Source organism: Jaculus jaculus, chromosome 6 (genome assembly GCF_020740685.1).
Source record: "Jaculus jaculus isolate mJacJac1 chromosome 6, mJacJac1.mat.Y.cur, whole genome shotgun sequence".
Lineage (NCBI taxonomy): Eukaryota > Metazoa > Chordata > Mammalia > Rodentia > Dipodidae > Jaculus > Jaculus jaculus.
Genome location: NC_059107.1, coordinates 118,977,042 through 119,001,255, shown reverse-complemented (window position 1 = coordinate 119,001,255; position 24,214 = coordinate 118,977,042). Strand labels below are relative to the sequence as shown.

The window sequence follows — 24,214 nt, the reverse complement described above, 5'->3', positions numbered from 1 at the left end:
ATGCAGAATAAAAGCTAGTGTCGAAAAGAATTTAATCTGTTTTTGTTTGTTTTTTTGTGGTAGGGTCTCACTGTAGCCCAGGTTGACCTGGATCTCACTCTATAGTCCCAGGGTGGCCACAAACTTACAGTGAACCTCCTACCTCTGCCTCCCAGGTGCTGAGATTAAAGGCATGCACTACTATGCCTGGCTGGTTCAGAAGACCACCCAAATAAAAACTAAAAAGCAGAGTCTTTATTAAGCCACTGTCTGTCCCCTCACACCAAGGAGGAGAGCAGCCCCATCCTACTTCTACAGTGAGTTTTTAAAGGCAAAACCACATTCCTTTGAAACCATCTAAAAAACCCCAGCCACTCCATCCACACACAATTTTCTTTAGCAAAAGTAAACAAGCAAGCATGATTACAAAGCAGAAATTTTACAGTTAGCTTCACATAAGAAGCAGATCCCAATTATCAGGATATCTTGACCTCAAGGTGAGAGCAAACACCAGATGCCTTACTAGAACCACATCCTCATTCTTGTAATTAATGTTCTGTACTAATCTTTAATCTCTTATGGCTCCTTGAAAATGTCAAGATGGCTGAGTAGCCTAAAGATGGCTTCCTTAGGTCTGTTCACCAGCGGCTGTTTCAATAAATGCATCAAAATATCCAGAAGTTAGTTTTGAATTAGTCCTATATTAACCTATTTCACAAATCAGTCAACTTCTCAAAAATGGAAGCAATATAGTACTGCCATAGAGGGTTCTAAGTGTGAAGTAACTGTGAAAACACGGGCAAGATCTATGATAATAGTCATAATCATTACAATAAAACAACTCTCTTGAGAATCATCCCCATTTCTCACCTCATCTCAGGATGTTGGGTAGAACACAGGTGGTATAAAAACAAAACACAGATCTTTGAACTGAAGATATCTTAAGAAACAAAGTAAATTTAACAAAGAATGAAACAACAGACACTCTAGAATTAAAGAGGATAGTTCAAGATTTAATTTTTTTGGATAATGCTTATCTTTTTAAATATAATACTGATATGAATAAAGAACAATAGTTAACAAGTGTTGAGTTTATGGTATTTGTTATATTTTACTATGCTAAGAATTTTATTCATTAGAATTACTAGTCATAAGTAAATATCTTTGTCTATAAATCTGTTTTCCTGTTACTGAACATATTGAATATATATAAGTATATAACTTCAAAAGTATTTTATGCTAGTATGTGAATTTAAAAGCAGCTACACTGTTTATTCACAACTAAAAAAATTTTGCATTTATTGGACCTTGGTGATAAATTACAAGTCTTATTAAATTATTGAAAATCAAGTGGAGAGTAAAGAATAAATTGATTTTCTAATAGGAACACTAACTAACACTTAAAATATTTCACAAATAATCATAAAATATAAATAATATTTGATGTTTTTATATCACATGGAAAAAGCAACAAGCCACTAGTAACTATAAGAGTTATAATACAACAAGTCAATACTTATTAAATGGCTGTTCTGAACTTGGCATGATCCTAAGTGCCTGACAAGAACAGTTCTTTTGATACATCAGAAATTTACAAATGTATGTGAACAAATTTATGTTCCTAGATAGAAACATATTTTGACACTAAGAAATTTAAGAAATTCCTTCTTTTATTAAGTTACCATCATGAAATCTCAAGATAATCAAGTTGGAAAAGCCTGTATTTATTGTTTTTACCTCATCTTTATCTGTTCTAAGATCTTAGTTTAATACTTTGTGTGTGATATGTATTTTTATTTCTACTATTTGGTTTTTAAATTTAAAAACGTTTAGTAATTATATAAAAGCAATGAAATGAAATTGTTTTATATTTTCTTTCTTATTAAAGCTCCATGTTCTACCTTTATTTGATTTTTTTTTTTTTTTTTACTTTTTTGTATTATACTTTTGGCTTATGTTGGTAGTACATGTTACTACCCCTCATCCTCATCTTCTTCAGTGTCTTCATCTTCATCCTCATCCTCCTCTTCCTCTGACTCTCTCGTCTTCTCTGTAGTGCTTGTCTCTAGTTCAGATTCTTCAGTGGAAACTACCATTTCTTTTTCCAAGCCAGTTTGAAACTGAGATTGTACTATGAAGACAGTTATGATACAAATAATAAAACATAGTGTTCTCAATAATAAAATAAACATGCACAGTGGATTACACACAAGTGGGCGGGGCACTTCCCAACGTGGATACCAATATTGGTAATCTGTAAATAAAGAAGCAATTGAAAGCTGTATTTCATAGAAAGTAGTTAAATATTTCAAGAAATAAAGGACAACAATACATACATGTGGCTTGGTCACGATCTGCATCACCTAGAAAAAAAAATAAGGTCTATAAAGAATTACATAACATTTATTCTTTCTCAATTAGAACTTTTCTACAATGGTACCACCATCTACTTATTTACTTTTATTTATTTATTTATATTTTTCAAGGTAGGGTCTTACTGTAGTCCAGGCTGACCTGGAATTTACTGTGTAACTTCAAGCTGGCCTTGAATTCACAGTGATCCTCCTACTTCAGCCTCTCAAATGCTAGGATTAAAGGCATGTGCCACCACATTGGGCTTAAAGTCTAATTCTTATAAATATTTCCTTCACTGCAGTTTTCCCATTCATGTTAGAGGGTCATCTAAGGTTTTTGAGGAAATGCTCATGTGAACTATGTACTAAGTTCTATGCTTTAGAGCTCATATTTAATTGTTTATACTTGAATAACAGGTTTGTCTTTATATATATTGGTGGTTTAGTCTCTATGAGTGAATGACAAATACACATCACTCTACTGTCTCTTAGGACTAACTACTGTTGTAGAGAACTTTGAGGACAGGTTGATATTTTTCCTTTTATGTGTGATTCTCAACTGCCAATGTGCCACTGTGGTGTGTCATGGCTACCACACGAGCGTAAAGTTGACTCTGTATTGTAGAGCTGAAACCAGAAGATTACAGTCCTGTGAATTGTTTCCTCTATAGAGCTTCAGGTTAGAAACTGCAAATAATTAGGACATAAGCAACATTAGGGAAGATGCGAGGGAATAGAAGCCCTAATTCTCCAGAAATGACTGCAGGTCACACAAAGACTTGCATGCATACAAGATTTAGAACATCTCTTGGTAAAATGAAGAACGGTTGGCTTTGTTGTTACTTCTCTGCCTCTTGGTCACAGTTTGTGAGTGAATCCCTTAAATATAGTATTCATACCAAACTGTATTTCCTGTGCTAAACATTTTATTGCAAGAATACCCAGAGTGCTGGTTTCCTTATGCAGTAGACTGTTGGAAACAATCCACTAAATGATTTTTCACTTTTGCTTGCCTGTTTAAAGTGCTTTTTAGTCCACAAGCTCATACAGCTATATTGACTATGTTGACTATTTTGTGTCACCTTTCTCTGGAACTTTTAGTGTTTAAAGATAAAACTCTTATTTGTGCTCTTTGTTTTATTATTTTATTAAATAGCTTTAATATTACCTCTATAGTTTTATTTTCTGCTCTGCTGTTTTGCTTCTTTTGTGAAGAGTCTACCACTACTCACATTGGATGTGGCTTAATAGGACATACTTACAGAAAACACATTAATATTAAAATCATTTGATTGCATTTCCCAGTCATGACCTAAAAATACTTGTCACTGTGTTTTCCAGCATTTTTCATTTCCTATGCTAAGGTCAATGAGATTTGCACTTCCATAATGGTTTTATTTATTTATTTATGTATTTATTTATTTATTTATTTATTGTGGGCTTTTCAAACTAGAATCTCACTCACTCTAGCCCAGGCTGACCTGGAGTTCACTATGCAGTCTCCAGGTGGCCTCAAACCCAGGGCACTCCTGCTACCTCTACTTCCTGACTCCTGGGGTTAAACACATGCACTACCATGCCCAGCCTACAATAAACTTTTTAATTAGTGAATTGTCTTTCTAAGTAAGGTAATATTTTAACATTCTTGGAAAAATTAAAATTACAAAGCAGTATTCAATCTATTACAAACTGCCTCCTCCTCAGTATTAGAAAACTTGTTAGTTCTTGATTCTATCCTATAAATTCTGTCCCAAGAAAAAACTTATTGAGTTTTGAGCCCCTTAACTTTGAAACTGAAAAACCTTAAGTTTGAAAATGTGCTGCATGAGCTTTGTGATCTGTAGCTATAGAAACCTCTGAATCTGACTGCCTTTATATACATTTAGTAGAGCTGAGCAAATGATTCCTAGTTTTTAGTGAAAGCATAGCTTATTTTTTATTTCTTATAGTTTCTGTGGTTTCTGGATGATTTGCAAAGAGAAAAGGATAGATAAATCAGTATTTAAAAACTGATATTCCAGTTCTGCCTAGAAAATAGATGGCATAAACATATTTCAGTTTATCTCTTCCACTATTGAATAAAACTATAAATCCTGCATACAATGCATAGGCAAATGCTTGAGGACTCTAAAGAGTAAATATCTGTAGGCAGATTGAGAGAATTCCAGAATTCAAAGTGCTGCTGAAATGGTTGTTTACCAGTTTTCCCATCTCTGGCACTTCCCCACTGGAATTCAGTACTGCCCTAATCTGGAAGTGAGCATTAGGGAGCAGAACGAAGGAATCTAGGAGAGCCTGATTCTGGCTGAAGAGTGGGAAACAGGTGGAGAAACCACCAAGTTAGTCTTATGATCCTTTTTCTCAGTTCTCTCATGTCCAAGCTGCAGGATACCTGGTGGCAGTGATGTGGCAATGTAAGTGGCAGCAAGAAGTAACTGAAAGGATAAAAGTTGCCCTATTTCTGCTGCTCTGTTTTCTAGCTGCTTTGCTAACTTGCCTTTTTAAGCTTCTGTAATATGGCTTGCTTGCTACTGCACTGAATCACAGAACTGCCATTTTGCAACTGCCTCCATTTTGTAAAAAGTATGCAACTACCTCCATTTTGTAAAAAGTATACCATAAGGACCTGGCCCTTTGTACGCCCTACCCAATCAGAGGGACCCTCACGAGCCCGCCTCGTGGGCCCCACCCAATCAGGGGAACCCACGGCTGAAAAGCCCCTATGACTCTGCATACCTATAGTTTTCAGCCTTTATAAGCTGACCAAACACGTGGCTAGGGGCTCTTCACCTTTCCTCCTGCGAGAGGAATCTGTGTTGAGCCCCGATGCATCGGAATCAATAAACCTCATGCGGTTTGCATTGAGAGCGTCCTGCGTGAGTGTTCTTGGGGTCCCGTAGACAGCCCTGAGCGGGGACCCCTCCGGGGAACCCCACATTTGGCGAGCCAGCCAGGAGTCTCTACAGGACCCCAGACCTCATCTAGGACCCCTCAGAGGTAAGAGGCACCTCCCGTCTTGTCTGTGTATGTCTGTACTTTTATATCTGTCCTCTGGAAAAATTCTCGATTTCAACCGGTTTCAGTATCTGGATGCCTTCCCTTTGGGTGCTCTGAGTTGGGGCTGACGGGCCTGAGAACCACCACCCAGCAATCTGGAGGACGCTCCTGATTGCCCCCAGGAGACAGGTTTTTCTGTCTCCTATCTGAAGAACTCGGATCGAGTTCGCCTCTGTCGGGAAGCATCATCTGGGTCCCGCTCGCCACCATCTGCTTCAGTTTCGTTTTTACTCGAGCAGCGATCGGGCCACCTTTGTCTCTTTGTTCTCGGTGTTCTCCAGATCCTTTTGTTCTCCTATCTCTTTTATTCCCCTTCCAACATGGGACAGACTATCTCAACCCCTTTGGACTTGACTTTAGCTCACTGGACTGACGTTAAGAGCTGAGCTCATAATTTATCTGTTGAAATAAAGAAAGGATGTTTAATGTTGGATGGCCCCGAGGAGGGACCTTTAACCCAGATCTTATTCAGGCTGTTACCCCTGCTGGACGGAGAGCCCCCAGCACATGAGCTCCAGAGTGTTCCTGAATGGTCACCGCTTCTCCGCCCAAGAAGACGGCAAGACCTGGTAAGTTTTCCCTCTTCATTCCATCCCATCAAGATGGGCCATTCATTGTCTAAAGAGGCTTCTTTCATAAAGGATTTAAAAACCTCTCTCAGAGAGCGAGGAATATGGGTAAAGAAAAAGGATCTTATACAGTTTTTTATTTTTGTTGATAAGACATGTCCATGGTTTATGATTGATGGACCTAACATTCATCCCAAGAAATGACAAAGGGTTAGTAAAGAATTAAATCAAAAACTTACTACTGAAAAAAATGGCAAAGAGTCAACACCTCTGTCTCCTGTGTGAGATATGTGTCGACCCCAGAGCTCTGGTTTCCTGAATAAAGCCTCATGCTTTTGCAGCAAGTTGGGTCTCCTGTGTGTCTTTGGGTGCATGCTATCTCGAGACTTGAGTGAAGGTCTCCCTCTGGGGGTCTTTCAATTGAGGACTCGTCCAGGGATTTGCACGTCCACCCAGGACTCCGGAGACCCCCTTGGAGGTAAACAATGTAAATGTCTGCAGCGCTGCTTGTCTGAGTGTTTGTCTGAGTGTTTGAGTGATTTCTGTTGCTCTGATCTGTTTTAATTTCGGTTTGGGCAGCTGTTGTTCAGGACCGTGAGGACCTGACAATGGTGGTTGGCAGGACCACAGGCTGCAATCCTGGGGGACGCCCCAGGATCTGAGGAGAGTCAGGGTGGCTGACAGTCTCCTATCTGGTAAAGGAAGATTGTGTATTTCTCCTTCAGGAGAAACCACAGAGGCATCTTCCATCTGAAACTGCATTTGGTTTTCTGTTCTGGACACATCGGAGGTGTCACGGTTTTTGGTTTCTTTTTGTCAGTATCTATTTTGTGTTTGTTTGTGGACTCTTGTTTCTAATTATGGGACAGACTATGACGACCCCCCTGACTCTGACGGTATCTCATTTCTCTGAAGTTAGAAGTAAGTCTCATGACTTATCTGTAAAAATTTAAAAAAAAGGTAAATAACAGACTTTCTGCTCCTTTGAGTGGCTGCCAGAGGGAGCATTTGATCTAACCATTATTTCTGCTGTTAAGAATATTGTTTTTCAGAAGGGACCCATTCTCACCCAGATCAACAGCCATACATCCTGGTCTGGGAGAGCCTAATGATGGATCCCCCGGCATGGGTCAAGCCCTGGATCCACCCCCGCCACGGTCAGGCTCCCAAGTCCTGGCAGTGGCCCAACAAGCCACGAGAAAACCAAGCCGAATGGCCACAGACCCCTCAGCTCAGCCCAAAATATATCCTGAAATAGAGGACCCTCCCGAGTGGCCCTCTGCCCCGATTCCATCTCCCCCACCTTAGCCCCCTGCTCTCCCCGCTCCAGCTTTGGCTGAGGGAGGAGGAGATGGGCCCACTGCAGGGACCAGAAACTGAAGGACCTGATTCTACCGTATGAGCCTTTGGTCCTCCCCCTGACCTAGCATGTCTCAGGCCCAAATGAGCAGCCTACCTAGCTCCCAAATGAGATTGATGTGGGATTCCCTCTCACCCGACCTGAATGGAATTACAACTCAGCAGAAGGTAGGGAGCAACTGACAATCTACCACCAGGCTCTGATGGCAGGTCTCAGGGGGGCTGCTCGCCGCCCCACGAATCTGGCTAAAGTAACCTCCCTCTATCTTTTTAGAATGCTTGATGGAGGCTTCCCAGAGATATACTCCTTTTGACCTTACTTCTCCCGGTCAACAGGCAGTGATAACAATGACATAGATAAGGCAGTCCACTCCAGACATTAAAAGCAAGACAAGAAAGGAACTTAGATAGGATATTGGCTACAGTGATTAAAAAAAAGAAGAAAAAAAAAAAAACATGAGGGCTTTAGGAAGCCCCTTGAGAAGGATCAATGTATGTATTGCAAGGAAAGAGGATCTTAGGTTCATGAATGCCCCAAAAAGAAAGAAACTGGGAAGGAATTTTTCAATGTTGGGACATAGAGTGCTTATTAAAAATGTCGTTTGAGTGGTACTTAGATCAGAATGTTAAAGTATGTAGATGAAGATGTGTGGATATAAAATATATATATATATATATATATATATATATATATATATATATATATATATATGTGGATATAAAAAATATATTTTCAGGCTGAAGTATGTTGGGATAGTTTGCTTGAGCTTTATCAAATTTAAGTCATGGGTAAAACATAAAATTGTTTTATGTTAATAAAAATTTCTGTGGTGCATGAAATCAATAGTTATCAAGTTTAAGCCAAAATCATTGGTTGTCAAATAATGTTTTTTTTCTTTCAAAAAGATTTATCAAGGGTTATATTAATATTTAGCTAGCTGTTTGGGCTCAGAAAAGACCAGATTCTACTTTGTTGTATGTAAAGTAACTGTCTCAATTTTGGCATCGTAAGTCCAGTGCTTATAACAAAATTAACCCTTAAGACATATTCCCTACTTTAGGGCACAGCCTCATGCTCAAACAATGGTCCTCATCTGAGAAAAAAAAAAAAAAAAAATCAAACTCCACGGTTCTGTTTCCAATGTTCTCTGGGTAATTTGTACCCACACAGGTATCTAAACTAATCAAAGATGTTTTCACACAGGTGCTAAGATCTTATATTGTCTTACTTGTTTTCTACGTTAAATGAATTAAGTTTGTAAATCAACTGGTACTGTTTTCAAGACTGGCAACAGGTTCTGCCTATACTTATAAATGTTGGATATTTAAAATGGGAGATGTGCCTACTTTCTATACCTCAGATATATGGCTTATGCTACCACAGTACAACAAAAATTTTAAAGATAGGACAAAATGATTTTAGAAGCCCTGTGCCATTCTTTAGTTAAGTCTATTTCAGTAATTAAATGTGCTCTATATGTATGTACATCCAAGCTGGTGTAACTTCCTTTCTAAGTGTGTTAATCACCTATGTAGAAGCCAAAGCCAATTGGAATCATCGGAGTAAAAAGTGTCAATATTTTGGCCTGTGCTCCCATGTCATGAGGCCACTGGAGATGATGGGACACTTCTACACTGGCCCCCTGGTAAGTCACCTGTCTTCCTGAGCAGGGAGGATATGGAGACCCAAACAAAAGTGGTGTACAATGTAAAACAGGAGAGTCACAATTGAGGAGCAATCAGTCCTCCTGACTTCCCAAAGAAGGGAAAACTACTTGGCCAGCATGGCGCTGACTCATCCTAACAGGCAAAAGACACCAGTAAGCTATGGGGCTACTCCTGTGTCCCTAAAGTCTCTTTGGAGAGCCATTAATGACCTCCAAAATTAATCCTTAATTAACTTTTGGCTATCTACAAGGTCTTAAACACTCAGAGAGAAATGTATAACCAAAGATAAAAAAAAATATATATAGCTCTTTATTATTAAGATTAAATGTTATGTATATGTTTCTGATAACTCTGCTAGCATCTCATCTGTTTTACAAGCCATGTTAAATACTACTGTGCCATTTAATGAACAGTTCTGAAAGAAGATCTCAGCCAGCTCATCCTCAGATGGTCCTGAGATGATCCAAGCCTGTCTACCTGGATTCCCTCGACCTACAAAAAGACCAGTTTGCTGTGTGTTCACTTCTCAGTAACTCCTTACTTTTATTCTTTCCAAAGTTATTTTTCAAGATTATCTTCCTACACTCTGGGGTACATTAAAATAGTTCCCCTCTCTAGGAGAGATTCTCTAACTGCAACAAGTCTCCACTTCGTGTCCCGTTCAGCAGGAAGTAGTAAATGATCTGATGTCTTCGACCCAGTCCCCTAAAGCAGTTAGAGTGTCTCCTCATGAGAGGGAGAAATAAAAGGGAAATAGACTGTCTATACCATACGTTCCTGTTGTCATAGATAAAGTTTACTTAAAATAAGTTTATTTAAAGTTCCTCAAATAAAATTATAGAGCTTGGTTAAAATGCCATACAGATTAAAAGTTCTAGGACCTCCCTTTTATGAGGGAATTGCCATCCTTACATCTCCTGTGTCTACTAACAGTGCAGAGGGATTATTTTGGCACTCTGCCCCAGAGGGGGGTATTACTCTTGCATCCATTTCTGGCCTCGGACTGTGTCTATTAGGCCCTGATATGCTCCCTCCTCTGACTCTTGAACCGGTATGCAACCAAACTGCTATTATCAATGACTCCTTTATATATACTAAAGCCCCTAGTAACTCCTATCTTGCTTGTTCCATGGGGCTGACTCCCTTTATTGTCAACAAGGACTTTTTACAGACTAAGGACTATTGTGTTGTAGTTATAGTTTTGCCACGATTTTTCATTCATGATTTTGAAAGTTTTACATCTACTATAGATTAAGGCATTGCCATTAAACCAAATAGAGAGCCTTTAACTGCCCTCACCCTGACTGTGCTCCTGGGACTTGGTGTTATGGGAGCAAGAACAGGCATTGCCTCGCTGGTAACCTCCCAACAGCATTTTTCACAACTCAGTGCCTTAGTGGACAGAGATCTTAACCTCATACATGAGGGGATACCTCGCTCTCTGAGGTTGTACTTCAAAACCGGAGAGGGCTAGATTTGGTATTCTTAAAGGAAGGGGGACTCTGTGTAGCCCTCAAAGAAGAATGTTGTTTTACTTAGATAAGACTGGGCTAATACAAAATAGCCTTGATAAAGTTAAAAAAAAAATCTAGAGGAAAAATTGGTTTTCCACATCTCCCTGGCTAACTACTTTGCTTCCCAGTCTTTTAGGCCCTTTTGTTGAGTTCCTTTTGCTTATCTCCTTTGGCCCCTGGGACTTCAGATGACTAACCAGTTTCATTAAGAGTCAGGTAGATTCTGCAATCAAGCTGGTTACTACCATCGCCTCGCACAGAAGAAACATCTGCCGCTGACCTGCCAAAAGAACAAGACAACCCCCCATCTGGACCCTTAATAATGGGGTTGGGTGTTGCAGGAGCAGGCACCGGCATAGCTTCCCTTGTCACCTCCAACCACTCAGCTTAGCAATAGACAAGGATCTACAAGAGTTACAGTCAGGAGTGCAGAACCTAAAGGACTCGGTTTCTTCACTTTCAGAGGTTGTGTTACAGAATAGAAGAGGCCTAGATTTATTATTTTTACAACAGGGGGGACTCTGTGCAGCTCTAAAAGAAGAGTGCTGCTTCTATGCAGACAAGTCTGGATTAGTAGAAAACAGCTTGCAGAAAGTACGAGGAAGCCTAGAACAACGCAAACGGGAGAGACAACAGAACCAGTCTTGGTATGAATCTTGGTTCACCAGGTCCCCCTGGATGACTACTTTGATCTCCACCTTGCTAGGGCCACTTATCATCTTAATTCTCCTCTTCACCTTTGGTCCATGAATAATAAATAGATTAGTTACCTTTATTAGAGAAAGGATCAACACTGTCCAAGTCATGATACTTAAACAACAGTACCAGTCTCTTGCAGAAACTGAAATTCCATGATTGGAATTATGACAAAGAAAAGGGGGAAATGAAAGGATAAAAGTTGCCCTATTTCTGCTGCTCTGTTTTCTAGCTGCTTTGCTAACTTGCCTTTTTAAGCTTCTGTAATATGGCTTGCTTGCTACTGCACTGAATCACAGAACTGCCATTTTGCAACTGCCTCCATTTTGTAAAAAGTATGCAACTACCTCCATTTTGTAAAAAGTATACCATAAGGACCTGGCCCTTTGTACGCCCTACCCAATCAGAGGGACCCTCACGAGCCCGCCTCGTGGGCCCCACCCAATCAGGGGAACCCACGGCTGAAAAGCCCCTATGACTCTGCATACCTATAGTTTTCAGCCTTTATAAGCTGACCAAACACGTGGCTAGGGGCTCTTCACCTTTCCTCCTGCGAGAGGAATCTGTGTTGAGCCCCGATGCATCGGAATCAATAAACCTCGTGCGGTTTGCATTGAGAGCGTCCTGCGTGAGTGTTCTTGGGGTCCCGTAGACAGCCCTGAGCGGGGACCCCTCCGGGGAACCCCACATAACCAAATAGCCAATCATCTGAGGAGGGAAACTGTTTTCACCATTTGCTTGATTTGTGGTTTCAATGGAGTGGGCAAAACTCTTTGCTTTCTTTTTCTCTATGTGCTGATACTTTGGCCCTGACCATGACACAGACATGTAGGGGGATTCCCAAAAGATCCATGGAAACTGGAAGGCATCAAATAAACTGCAGGTAAAAGAGTGGAAGAAAATAGAAAGAGTCTTCATAAATTTGTTCATGAAAGTTGCATATACCTCTGTAACCTTAGCACTTGGAAGGTGTAGGCAGAAGGATCTTGGAGTTTAAGAGGAGAGACTGTGTCAAAAAAAAAAAAAATCAAGTAAAACAATTAAAAAGAAATCCTAACTCTTCATGAACTTCTGGGCTCATCTAGGTATGTAAATTTGGCACAGATCTGAAACAAATTACAATATTAAAGGCTGTGAGAACTGAGCCAGTTTTGCGTCCCAGAGTGACCATGGTTTTACTTACGTGACAGGTCTGAGTAGCACTGAAAAGACTGTGAAAATGGAACCTTGAAATGAAAGCACACAGAAGAAGGCAAGTTGGAAATTCTGAACTGTCATCATTTTCTTGTCCACTAGGATTTTATCCTTACTATACTATTATTATCCTTATACACTACCTAAATAAGTTCTCTCCTATAAAAATATTTCTAATTTCACCTCTATGTTAATAATCCTCAAATATAGCTTTAATATGTATCTTAAACTTACTAGTCTTCTCTACTGTACGTATTTTAAAAATATTTATTTTGGGCTGGAGAGATGGCTTAGCGGTTAAACGCTTGCCTGTGAAGCCTAAGGACCACGGTTCAAGGCTCGATTCCCCAGGACCCACATTAGCCAGATGCACAAGGGGCTGCACACGTCTGGAGTTCATTTGCAGTGGCTAGAAGTCCTGGCATTCCCATTCTCTCTCTGCCTATTTCTCTCTCTGTCTGTCGCTCTCAAATAAATAAATAAAAATTTAAAAAAAGTATTAATTTTGCATGCAGAGGGAGATAAAGAGAAGAAAGAGAGACAGTATGGGCACACAAGTGCCTCCAGCAGCAACAAATTCCAGATGCATGTGCTATTCTGTCATCAGCTTTTACACAGGTACTTAAGAACTGAGCCGGGTTCTTAGGCTTTGCAGGCAAGTGAATTAACCACTAAGCAATCTGTCCAAGCCATCTACTCAGGTATTTTTTTTCCATAAGTGTGTGTTTGTATGTGTGTGCATGCATGCAGAGGTCAGAGGTTGGTATCAGGTGTCTTCTTGAATCACTCTACTTTAAGAGATGGGAGTCACCAGAGCTTTCCAATTGGGCTAGACAAGACCCAGGAATCCTCTTGTCTACTCAGAAAAGGAATTCCAGGTGTATGCCACCATGCACGACATGTTACATTCCTGCTAGGGTCCTCATGCTTGTAGGACAGGCACTTCACCTAACGACCCTCCCCAGACCCTGATCTTAAACATGTGTTTAAAACTAATGACGATCCACATCAAGCGTCATGTACCTGCCACAGCTTCTTTACATTTACTCCTGCCACATCACATTGCCCCACTCATAAAACCCGACATTTACCTCTGCTTCCCACCACCAGATCAGATCTGCCAAGATTTGCTTGACAGCTGTTACCTGAATTTTGCCTCATCATCTTTTTCTCCCACAAGTACTCTAGCGTCAATCTGTTTTCTTCCCTAAACTCAACAAGAGTCTCCAAGTCTTTTCTTTGGATTTTCCAAATTTTTAAAAAAGAAACTCAATAGTTTTTGAACTAACTCCAAACACATAAAAAGAAGTCTCATTATAGGATGGACATTTACTTAGACGCAGGTGCATGCAAGGTGCCAGTCTGACTTTTTCGTCCCAGGGTAGGTAGTGTGCACATGTACGTTGTCATGCAGGCTTCCCAATCAGGAATCTGACAACTGCCTTACTGCTGTCTGCTCAGACTACACTTGTTCACCAGCAAAATAACCCATCTCAGAAGTGTGCGTTTTATTTAAATTTTAAGTCTCCTCAGTTTTCTTCAATCTGGGGTGATTTTTATACTGACTTTCATGTCCTCTACATTTTTTATATTTCTTTTTCTTTTCTTTTATGTGTTTTGTTTGTTTGTTTGTTTGTTTGTTTTCAAGGCAGGTCTCACAACTGACCAGAATGACCTGAAATTCACTCTGTAGTCTCAGGGTAGCCTTGGACTCATGGTGATACCCCTCCCTCTGCTTCTCGAATGCTGGGATTAAAGGCATGTGTCACCATATCCAGCCTAAACTTTTTATTTATTTGAGAGAAAGAGAGGCAGACAGTGAAACAGAGAGAGAAGGGGCATGCCAGGGCCTCCAGATGCTACAAATAAACTCCAGACACATGCACCACCATGTCCATCTGGCTTATGTAGTTCCTGGAGAATCAAAGCTTTGTACTTTGGCTTTGTAGGCAAGCAACTTAATCAGTAAGACTTTCACCAGCCCATCCACATTTTAAAAAGGAACAATTCCATTGTTTTGTGAACATCTTCAATCGAAAGATAGCATTTTGAACTTCTATTTGATGGCACTGTGTGTTTGAATTACAAGTCTTGCCAGAAAAACCAGAGAAGCAGTGCTGCGTTCTTCTTGTGCATCTTCCTGGGAGACGTGTAGTTTGCCTGACCCTCATGAGGTTCACTTTCATCACCTGATTAGGGTAGAGCCAGCCAGGCTGCTCCACGGTCAATTACACCTTTTCCCACAAGGAATTAAATATTTTTATGTGGATTTACTTTTAAATTAAGTAATTACATGTCTCTCATCAAAATTTCATTCATTCATTTTTGAATTTATAGCAATATGATTTCATCATTTTGTCATTCCCTGACTTGTAATTGATTACTATCATTACTTCTGTATTCAAATGGTTCTACTTCATGTCAGTGAAATGCCTTAAAGATGGTATCTGTCCTTTGCATTTCAGTCTCCATCATTCTCTGGCACCTCCTTACTTTCAAATATAAAAAGGCATTTGAATTTGGCTTAGTCTTTCCCTGCTGAGCCCTGGAAGCAGGTCTTCTACTATCACCACCTCTACCCTTGTCTCACGACTGTGTGTTCGCCTCACCCTGACGGGGCTAGACACCCGGCACAAAAGTAGCCAGGGTTAGCAAGCAAAAATTCAAATTTAACTAAATGTTCTCTATTTAATCTGGTAACCTACAGGCTGACCTTCTGAACGTACTTTCAGACTGTGAATACTTCAGAACATGGCTCTAGGCCTTTCCATTAGAGCTCTGGCCTCACTTATGTCAGGTTACTTTCCCTACATGGAAGCCTCATTTAGACTCCAGTATCTCATGTGAGTTTTCACTTTAAGAATGGATGCCCTTGCCAGCTTAGGTCATGGTATCTGTTTGTCAGGCCAGTTGTATATGTAATTCCTTCCTTACAACGTTAGAGCATCCAATATGGATAACTTCTTCCTCTGCTCTGACGGACAGCCTATGCCAGGATTTCCTTCCTACCTTATACTGATGTTCTCTCCTTCTTCAGCACAGTATACATGCTGAGCAGATCCTGCACAGACACAACTTCATCCTGCTTTAACTTGAATATCCCAAGTAAGCCTGGCCTCATGTGGGGGTATACATTCACTTAGGGAGCTTAGTGAGGCTCTTACATCTCATCCTGGGCTACAACTCCATGTGCATATGAGCTTCTCCCTATGCTCCCATCCCTATACCCACTGCACTTTGATGGACCCAATTCATGTTTGGTTTCTATGATTTCAACATGGCTTACCCCTGTGCAGATGCTTACTTGCCAGTGACTTAATTAGTGGCTCAGAGATGGACCAAAGGGGATAAAGAAGAGAAAGATCCTGAATCTTTTTTTTTTTTTTTTAATTTGAGAGTGGCAGACAGAGAGAATGGGTATGCCAGGGGCCTCCAGCCACTGGAAACAAACTCCAGACGTATGCACCCCTTTGTGCATCTGGCTAACATGAGTCCTGGGGAATAATGCCCCAAACTGGGGTCTTAGGCTTCACAGGCAAGCGCTTAACCGCTAAGCCATCTCTCCAGCCCAGATCCTGCATCTTGATTAAAGTGAAGCAAGGGCAGTGGTGTGAGGGTGCTGAATCACAGTACTGCTCTTCCACTGAAACTGTCCACTGGTGTGGGTGTTTTTGCAATGAAGCATAATATACTCTGAATTTGTCCCAAGTTACGTTCTTTTGAGCATTGTATATTCCACCTGTAATTATACCATAGAGTATAGCCCCTTATGTTTGGAATAAAGATTAAATCAAGCATATTAGCGACACTGTTCTTTGAGTGTTTCGGGGATTTCTTGTTTTTCTTTCTTGCTTTCTTTTTTTTTTTAGGGAGGGATTCATTGAGAAAAAGCAAGTTATTTAATGTGTTACAAGTACTTTTTGAATTTCCTTTTCTTAAAAGCAGTCATTGTTGGGCTGGCTGGAGCAATGGTTTAGTGGTTAACATGCATGCCTTCAAAGCCTAAGGACCCTGGTTCGATGCTCCAGGTCTCACGTAAGCCAAACGCACATGGGGTGGCACATATATCTAGAGTTCGTTTTTGGTGGCTAGAGGCCCTGGCATGCCCATTCTCACTCTATCTCTCCCCATCTCTCTGTCTGTAATTAATTGATTAATTAATTAATTAATAAAGCAGTCATTGTAGCCAAGCATAGTGGCACATACCTTCAATCCTAGCACTTGGGAGGCAGAAGTAGGAGGATAACAGTGAGTTCAAGGCTACCCTAAGACTACATGGTAAATTCAAACTCAGCCTGGGCTTGAGTGAGACTCTACCAGGGAAAAAAAAAAAAGAAAAAGAAAAAAGAAAAGAAAAAAAGCAGGCATTATGAAACTGCCCTGTTTCAGGAGTTAGCTGTGAACCTGTTTTTAGGGCATAACTATTAGCCCTCATTCCTTTATTCTGATATTCTGGTTTTAGGGGGATGAAGGACAGCACAGGAGAGGATCTGGAGGTTAGAAAGATTTATAGCCTATAGTGACTCAACTCTTTTTGATAATAAAGTGGCATCACAATCTGAGGAACAATGTTTATGTCACAATAAAGCTAGTGCTCTATGAGGGCACTTTGCTTACTGTCTTATGCACTAAGGATTTTTTACTTTTCATTTTAAGGTTATTTTCTTTCTCTTACTGCATAGAAGATCTGTGCACTTGTCACCAGGATCACATGCAGTACAAAATACTCCTGCTTCATAAGGCCTTCTTGATATATTTCCTCTACAAAAAAGAAGACAGTAAGAAAATACACCATTTTATATGTGATTTAAATAAATGTTTTGAAGGTTAACACATTTAAGAAGGTGATTGAATAAATAAAATAGCCTCAAGGAAGTACATTAATTAGGAATGCAATTATGTTTTCCCTATCTCAGAAGCCTATCTTTTCTAAAATTAATTCCTATATTCTTGAAACCAAGACTATAACTTAAATATGAGAAGACTTTAAAGTTTCATTTTATTTTTTAAGCAAAATATGTTTTTTAAAATGGATAATATAGAATGTTTCATAGGTAATTTCTTCCTGGTTGGCACAAATGTACAAGAAGTTCTATAATGTGTTAATTACACGAAGAGTTTTCAATATTCTTAAATGTCTATAGTCCCAAAGTCCCAGATACAAGAATGATTTCGTAGTCTACACAAGGAATACACAGATACATGAAAAAGAAAATGAATATAAGGATGGTTTTGCAAAGGTGATTTAATGTAGAAAAATAATAGAATATGGAGTAATAATTATGGATAAAGTATTGTGTCATATAGTTTGCTTTTTATTTTATCATATATAGTAAAGGTAGGTATAAGGGTCTATGTTGTTTTGTATATTTTTTCAGTCATATTCTATAGTCCTTTTCTTTGTTTGTTTGTTTGGTTTGGTTTTTCTCTTTTCTGGTGCTGGGAGTCAAACCCAGAGTGGGCGTGTTTGGCAAGTGCTCTGCCACTGAGCAACACCTCCACCTATATTTCATTATTTTAAAAAGCACAACTTTTCATATTTTAACATATTAAGTCAGAATATCTGAAAATTTGGGGTCTTAATAAATCATAGCTGACTAGACAATGAATAAAAGTAGTTACCACCACATTTTTTTATTGGTTAGAGCTCTTCATATTGTTCTCATTTTAAATGAGCCTAGGAATTGTTCTCCCTTTTGTAAATGACTGTTCAAGTATCTAATAATGGTTATAATATGGTGTTCATTGAATCATAAATTATATAAAAGCAGATTAATATGGAAAGGGAGCAATCTTGTGTATTAAAAAAGATTGAAAGCAAGCCTATATATTATTTAAATCTCTGCCAACACATTAATGTTTTATTTCCTTCTTCACTAGGCTCTCCTCACACACTTCTGCCAGCTCCACTACCTGAGGTTGAGATGTTGTAGTGGATGCAGTTATTCGGGGGTATTGCTATCCTCTGGGATGTCTGAATCCTGTAACCAATCCTTTGCATGCAGCCAGCTGATGAGAGATGCACAAGAATGGGAATAATCACGTGCAATGTTTTTAATGCTAGATTTGGAAAATGGCCTCTGTCCTACCAGCAAAAGCTTGACCACATGACTCTATATAAGGAAGATGGGAAATATACTCTAGCTCTGTCTGCTCAAGTATATAAAACAGTACCACCCATCAGAATGCATTCCTTTACTATTAATTTCAAGTCATGGTTCTTTATTAAATTTTTTTTTGATCATATAATTTACTCCCTTTAAGAGTTCATACTTAGATGTGAGGGTTTTTTGTTTTTTTGGTTTTTTTGTTTTGATTTTCAAGATAGGGTTTCACTCTAGCCCAGGATAACCTAGAATTCATTGTGTATTTCGAGAGTGGCCTCAAACTCATAGCAATCCTCCTACATCTGCTTTCCAAGGGCTGGGATTAAAGGCCTGAGCCACCATGCCTGGCCATTGAGTTGTTTTTATCACTCTGATATTTGGCTTTGCCTTCTAGTCTCTTTCTCCTCTAAGTATGTTATATGCACAAAGCTAACTGGATTTAAATGTGCATCTAGGCATATTACTTCAATAATTTCATATCAATATTACAAAAATCTTTTCATTTAAATATTGTGTGTCTCTGTGTGTGTGTGTGTTGTGTGTGTTTCATGCAGATTTGGAGGGGTGTTTTTACATACTTCACAACAGACTAATACTGTTTTCAGGATAGATGACCATGTGAAAATGTGGAATCCTATCACCAACTCAGCACCTGTTACACCTACTATAAAACTATAATTAAATGAACAATCCTGTAGTAAATTGCAGATCAAGTCTAAGGTCATTTTGTTCCTATCCTATATCTTTTCCTAATTCAGGTAATCATGTTTCCTTTAAAATGAGGAGTCTAAGAGTTGAAGTGTGAGATTCTAACATCCTGTTGGGAGCTATGAGTCTAACCTCGGCCATGTTGACAGAAACTGCCATATTGCAAGTTAAGTTTCTACCTCCTCATCTAAATGCTCAGTTACCAGAAATGAAGAAATTGTACACTTGGGTGATAACCTCCCCACCCCACCCCCGTACTGCTGGTAATTGATAAAGAAACAGAGAATGCAGTTTGGCCAGTAACTCTGTAATCTTTGGCCTGGTTACGTCCCCTTCCCCCTACTACCTTATATAAACCTACATGTAAGAATAAAGCCTCGAGGCCTTGACCAGAAACTCGGCTTGGTCTCCTTCCTTGTATCTATTTGTCTCTTCCCACTATGGTTAACTTCCCCTCGAGTCCTTGTTCAACTCTCTGCTGGCTGGGGCAAATGGCGCCCGATGTAGGGCTCGAGGTATGAAGAAAAAACCTGAACGTCGCTTGAGTGAATGGCTGTTCCTCTCCCTGAATCTCCGCTTCATTGGTGAGTTAAGATTCGCACAGCAATCACCACAGGCAGCCCACCTGTGATAGAGATCCGCACAGTGATCACCACAGAAGCCCGCCTGTGATAAAGATCTGATTAAGGTAAGAAGAGCAACGCAAACTTCTAGGCAAACCATTTAAAGACTATTCAGTCAAATTTGCAAGACACAGGAACTGCAGGATTTCTTTGTTGGTCTTTGTAAACTTCTTTTCTTTCTTTTATTTTCGACCATTTAAAGACTATTCAGTCAAATTTGCAAGACACAGAAATTGCAGGGTTTCTTTGTTGGTCTTTGTAAACTTCTTTTCTTTCTTTTATTTTCGGTTGGTGCCTTCACGTGAAGTTGCAACATAGTGACAGGGCAACTGAAGCCTCTTGGCCAGGGCTACCCTCTGGCATTGGCTGAAGGACCCTAGCTCCCTGTGCAAATCCCAAGAGCCTGTTTGGGCATTGGAAAAGACCTCCTATCTAGCCTCTCTTCCAACCACCAAAACCGATTATGCAATGGCCAGTAGATGCCCTTAGGGCAGCTGCCGTTTACTTAAACTTACAGACAGGCTTGCATCAGGCCCATTGGGGAATCCCCTGTGCCAGTTCTCCGACTGGGAACATTGCCCTCTGGTCTTGCCATTTCTACTCTTTCCTTTCTATCATAGGACAGACCCTAAGTAAACAGGAACTTTTCATCCAGGGACTTAAAGACTCCCTCAAGACTCGTAGAGCAAGAGTTAAGAAAAAAGATCTTGTTCCCTTCTTCCTCTTCTTAGAAGACTTATGTCCATGGTTTCCCCAGGAAGGCACCAAGGATGAAAAATGATGGGGGAGAGTGGGAGATTGTTTAAAGGACTACTATAGGACCTTTGGGACTGAGAAGGTCCCGGTTCAGATCTTCTCCTATTGGAACTTAATAACCGATGTCCTCCAGGTCCACTGGTGCCAACCAGACATTTCAAACATTGTTAGGGATGGAGAAACCTTTCCTAAAGATATCCTTAAAGTAGCCAGACCCTTCCCACTCATGAACTAACTTCCCGCAATCAGGATCCCCGAGCAGCAGCGGCTGCAGCTCTGACTCTGACGTCATTTCCCTTCCCTGAGCCAGAGCCATACGGTCCTCCAGGCAGGCACTGGGGCAACAGCGGCCAAGGGCAAAGAGTGATCCCCCTTCACAGTGCCCCTATGTCATTGTTCCTGTGCCTGAGGATGACCTAGTCTCCCACACTCATAAAAGCCCCACTAGCCCATCTAAGCCTATCTACCCTGCTCTGTCAGAAATTACCAGAGACTCCCCCACTGGTGACCACTTTTCACTTGATGAGGAGACAGAATTGGAGGATGAGGCCACTAAATATTGGCCCCTTACACAACACCTGTGGCACACCTTCCACCCTATATGCAGATGCCTAGGCCACACCCCTTTTGCACCTCTGTAGCTCTCTAGGGTGTGGAATCCCACTGTAACTTGGAGGAAGTCACTTGGCAAGTGACTTGCCAACTTTCCCAGGAGGCCCAATCACTAAAAACCCTCCTTGCAGTTAAAAAAGAAAAAGCCTCTTTGCTTAAGCAACTCCATGATTTAGACTTAGAAATCTGCTTTCCTTCTCCTGCCCCTATGCGGCACACCAAAACTAAAATCAAACAACCCAAGACTCTTCATTCATTTCCTGTAACATGTGCCAAAGTGAAAGCAGGAGCCCATTCTTTAACCCATTCACCACCTGAGTTGAGCGGGGCGGAGACAGATTCAGGAGAGGAAGGCTCTGAAGGAGATGAGCACTCTAAACAATCTACTGATTCAGATGATGATAACAAGCCAAGCAGGAATACAAGTATTATTTTATTATTGAGCCCCAGCAGTACCACCATTTAAAACTTAAATGTCTCAGTGAATTAAAAGGTGCTGTTTCCTCTTATGGACCTACTGCTCCCTTTACCATGTCCCTACTAGAGGCCCTTAGTGATGATTGGCTTTCAGTAAATGATTGGAAAATGCTGCCAAAGCTGCCCTGACACGAGGAGACTTCCTCCTCTGGCAGACTGATTATACTGAGAGATGTCGAGACACTGCCTACCACAACAGGTCCACTGGATCCTCTTCTAAGTCCTGGACACTAAACTTTTGGGCAACGCTCCTTATGATACTAATCAGGACCAGGCAAAATTCTCCCCTGGACTTCTCTCACAAATCCAACATGCTGCCCTTAAGGCTTGGAAAAATCTCCCATCTAAAGGATCAGCTGTAACTTCCTTGGCTAATGTACATCAGGGACCAAATGATTCTTACAGCGACTTCATTAGTCACCTCACTGAGGCCACAGAACAACTTATGGGAAGGGAAGAAACAGATAATGAATTCATAAGACATCTAGCTTTTGAAAACACCAACTTGGCCTGCCAGGAGGCCATCCGCCCCTTCCACCATGGCAAAAGTATTTCTGACTTTATCCAATTGTATGCCGATGTGGATCCTGCCTCTCGCAGCATTGGGCTAGCCATAGGAGCCACCCTAAAGGGATTCACACAGGGAAATAACAATAAAGCTTGCTTTAATTGTAAAATTCCAGGTCATTTTTCCAGAGAATTTACAGCCCCTAAGGCTGCATGCCCACCTCCTTCCTCCCTCTGTCCACATTGTAAGCATGACAAACATTGAGCCTCTGAGGGCCGTTACAAAACAGATATCCATTGAAACCCCTTACCACAAAAAAAGGGAAACTTAACATAGGACCTACCCCAGGGCCCCAGGATAATCCCTGGACAGAACCCTGGGGCTGTCAGGTTCATCCCCCAGTCTACCCAAAATGCAACATCACACCCTCTCCAAGGCAACCATTGGCAGTGCAGGACTGGATCTCTGTCCTGCCTCCAGATCAATACTAACTCCAGAGGCAGGGACTCAGGTCCTTGCCACAGGAGTTTTTGGTCCCTTGCCAAAAAACACTTTTGTTCTTATCCCGGGACATGCCAGTTCAACCATTCAGGTCCTCACCATTTCTCCAGGAGTCATTGATAATGACTATACTGGGGAAATTAAACTTATGGCCACCACCCTTCAGGGTCCTATTACCTTACTTCCTGGCCAACAGATTGCTCAATTAATACTATTGCCCATCAATGACAAGGCACCCTGCCAGAAAAAAAAGAGAGGCCCCCATGGGTTTGGGTCATCAGATATTTACTGGGCACAAGAGCTCACTCAAACTAGACCCCTCCTTAAATTAAAGTTAAAAGGAAAAACTTTTGAAGGTCTTATAGACACTGGTGCAGGTGCCACAATTATTTCCAGTAAAAATTGGCAGTATCTTGGCCTCTCACTGCTTCCATGACCAATTTCAAAGGAATTGGACAGGCCTCTAACCCCTTTCAAAGTTCTGATGTTATTCAATGGGAGGATGAAGAGGCCAATCAGGGCACCATTCAACCTTATGTGGTCACAGGCCTGCCCATTAATCTCTGGGGCCGAGACATCCTTTCTCAAATGAAACTTATTATGTGCAGCCCTAATGAGTTGGTAGCTCACCAAATGCATAATCAAGGCTTCTGCCCAGGACAAGGATTGGGCAGACATTCTCAGGGAGCAAAGGAGCCAATCCCAGTTACTATAAAGACTGATTGTGGGCTGGAGAGATGGCTTAGCGGTTAAGCGCTTGCCTGTGAAGCCTAAGGACCCCGGTTTGAGGCTCGGTTCCCCAGGTCCCACGTTAGCCAGATGCACAAGGGGGCGCAGGTGTCTGGAATTCGTTTGCAGAGGCTGGAAGCCCTGGCGCGCCCATTCTCTCTCTCTCTCCCTCTGTCTTTCTCTCTGTGTCTGTCGCTCTCAAATAAATAAATAAAATTAAAAAAAAAAAGACTGATTGTGCTAGAATAGGCTACAAAAATTTATCCTATTAGCTGCTGACATGCCTGTACCCCATGCAGATAAAATATCCTGGAAAACATCAAAACCTGCGTGGGTTGATCAATGGCATTTAACTTCTGAAAAATTAGCTGCGGCCATGATGTTAGTGCAGGAACAACTTGCTGCAGGCCACATTGAACCTACCACCTCTCCTTGGAATACTCCTATCTTTGTTATAAAGAAGAAGTCTGGAAAGTGGAGAAATTAATAAGGCCATGCTACCTATGGAGCCCTACAACCAGGCCTCCCCACTCCAGTGGCAATTCCTGCAGGGTATTGTAAAATCATTATTGACCTAAAGGATTGCTTTTTTTTACAATTCCCTTACACCCTGAGGATCATCAGCATTTTGAATTTAGTTTACCTGTGGTAAATTTTAGAGGCCCTATGCCAAGATTCCAATGGAAAGTCTTGCCCCAAGGGACGGCCAATAGCCCTTCACTGTGTCAAAAATTTGTGGCCCAAGTTATAGATCCATTTAGACATAGATGTCCTTCTTTATATATCATTCATTATATGGATGA

At 40.8% G+C, this 24,214-nt stretch overlaps 1 protein-coding gene across 1 annotated transcript in view; it reads right to left on the bottom strand.

The window, feature by feature from the left end:
* Positions 1–1,952: 1,952 nt before the first annotated feature.
* The window catches only part of LOC101599522 (GLIPR1-like protein 2), a 40,604-nt gene continuing 18,342 nt past the window's right edge, over positions 1,953–24,214 (bottom strand). The window contains exons 4-6 of the mRNA XM_004650528.2: positions 17,066–17,151; positions 2,316–2,342; positions 1,953–2,233 (exon numbers count right to left, since the gene is read on the bottom strand). Of these exons, the coding sequence (XP_004650585.1) occupies positions 1,953–2,233; positions 2,316–2,342; positions 17,066–17,151 (394 nt within the window). The remainder of the gene's footprint in view (positions 2,234–2,315; positions 2,343–17,065; positions 17,152–24,214) is intronic.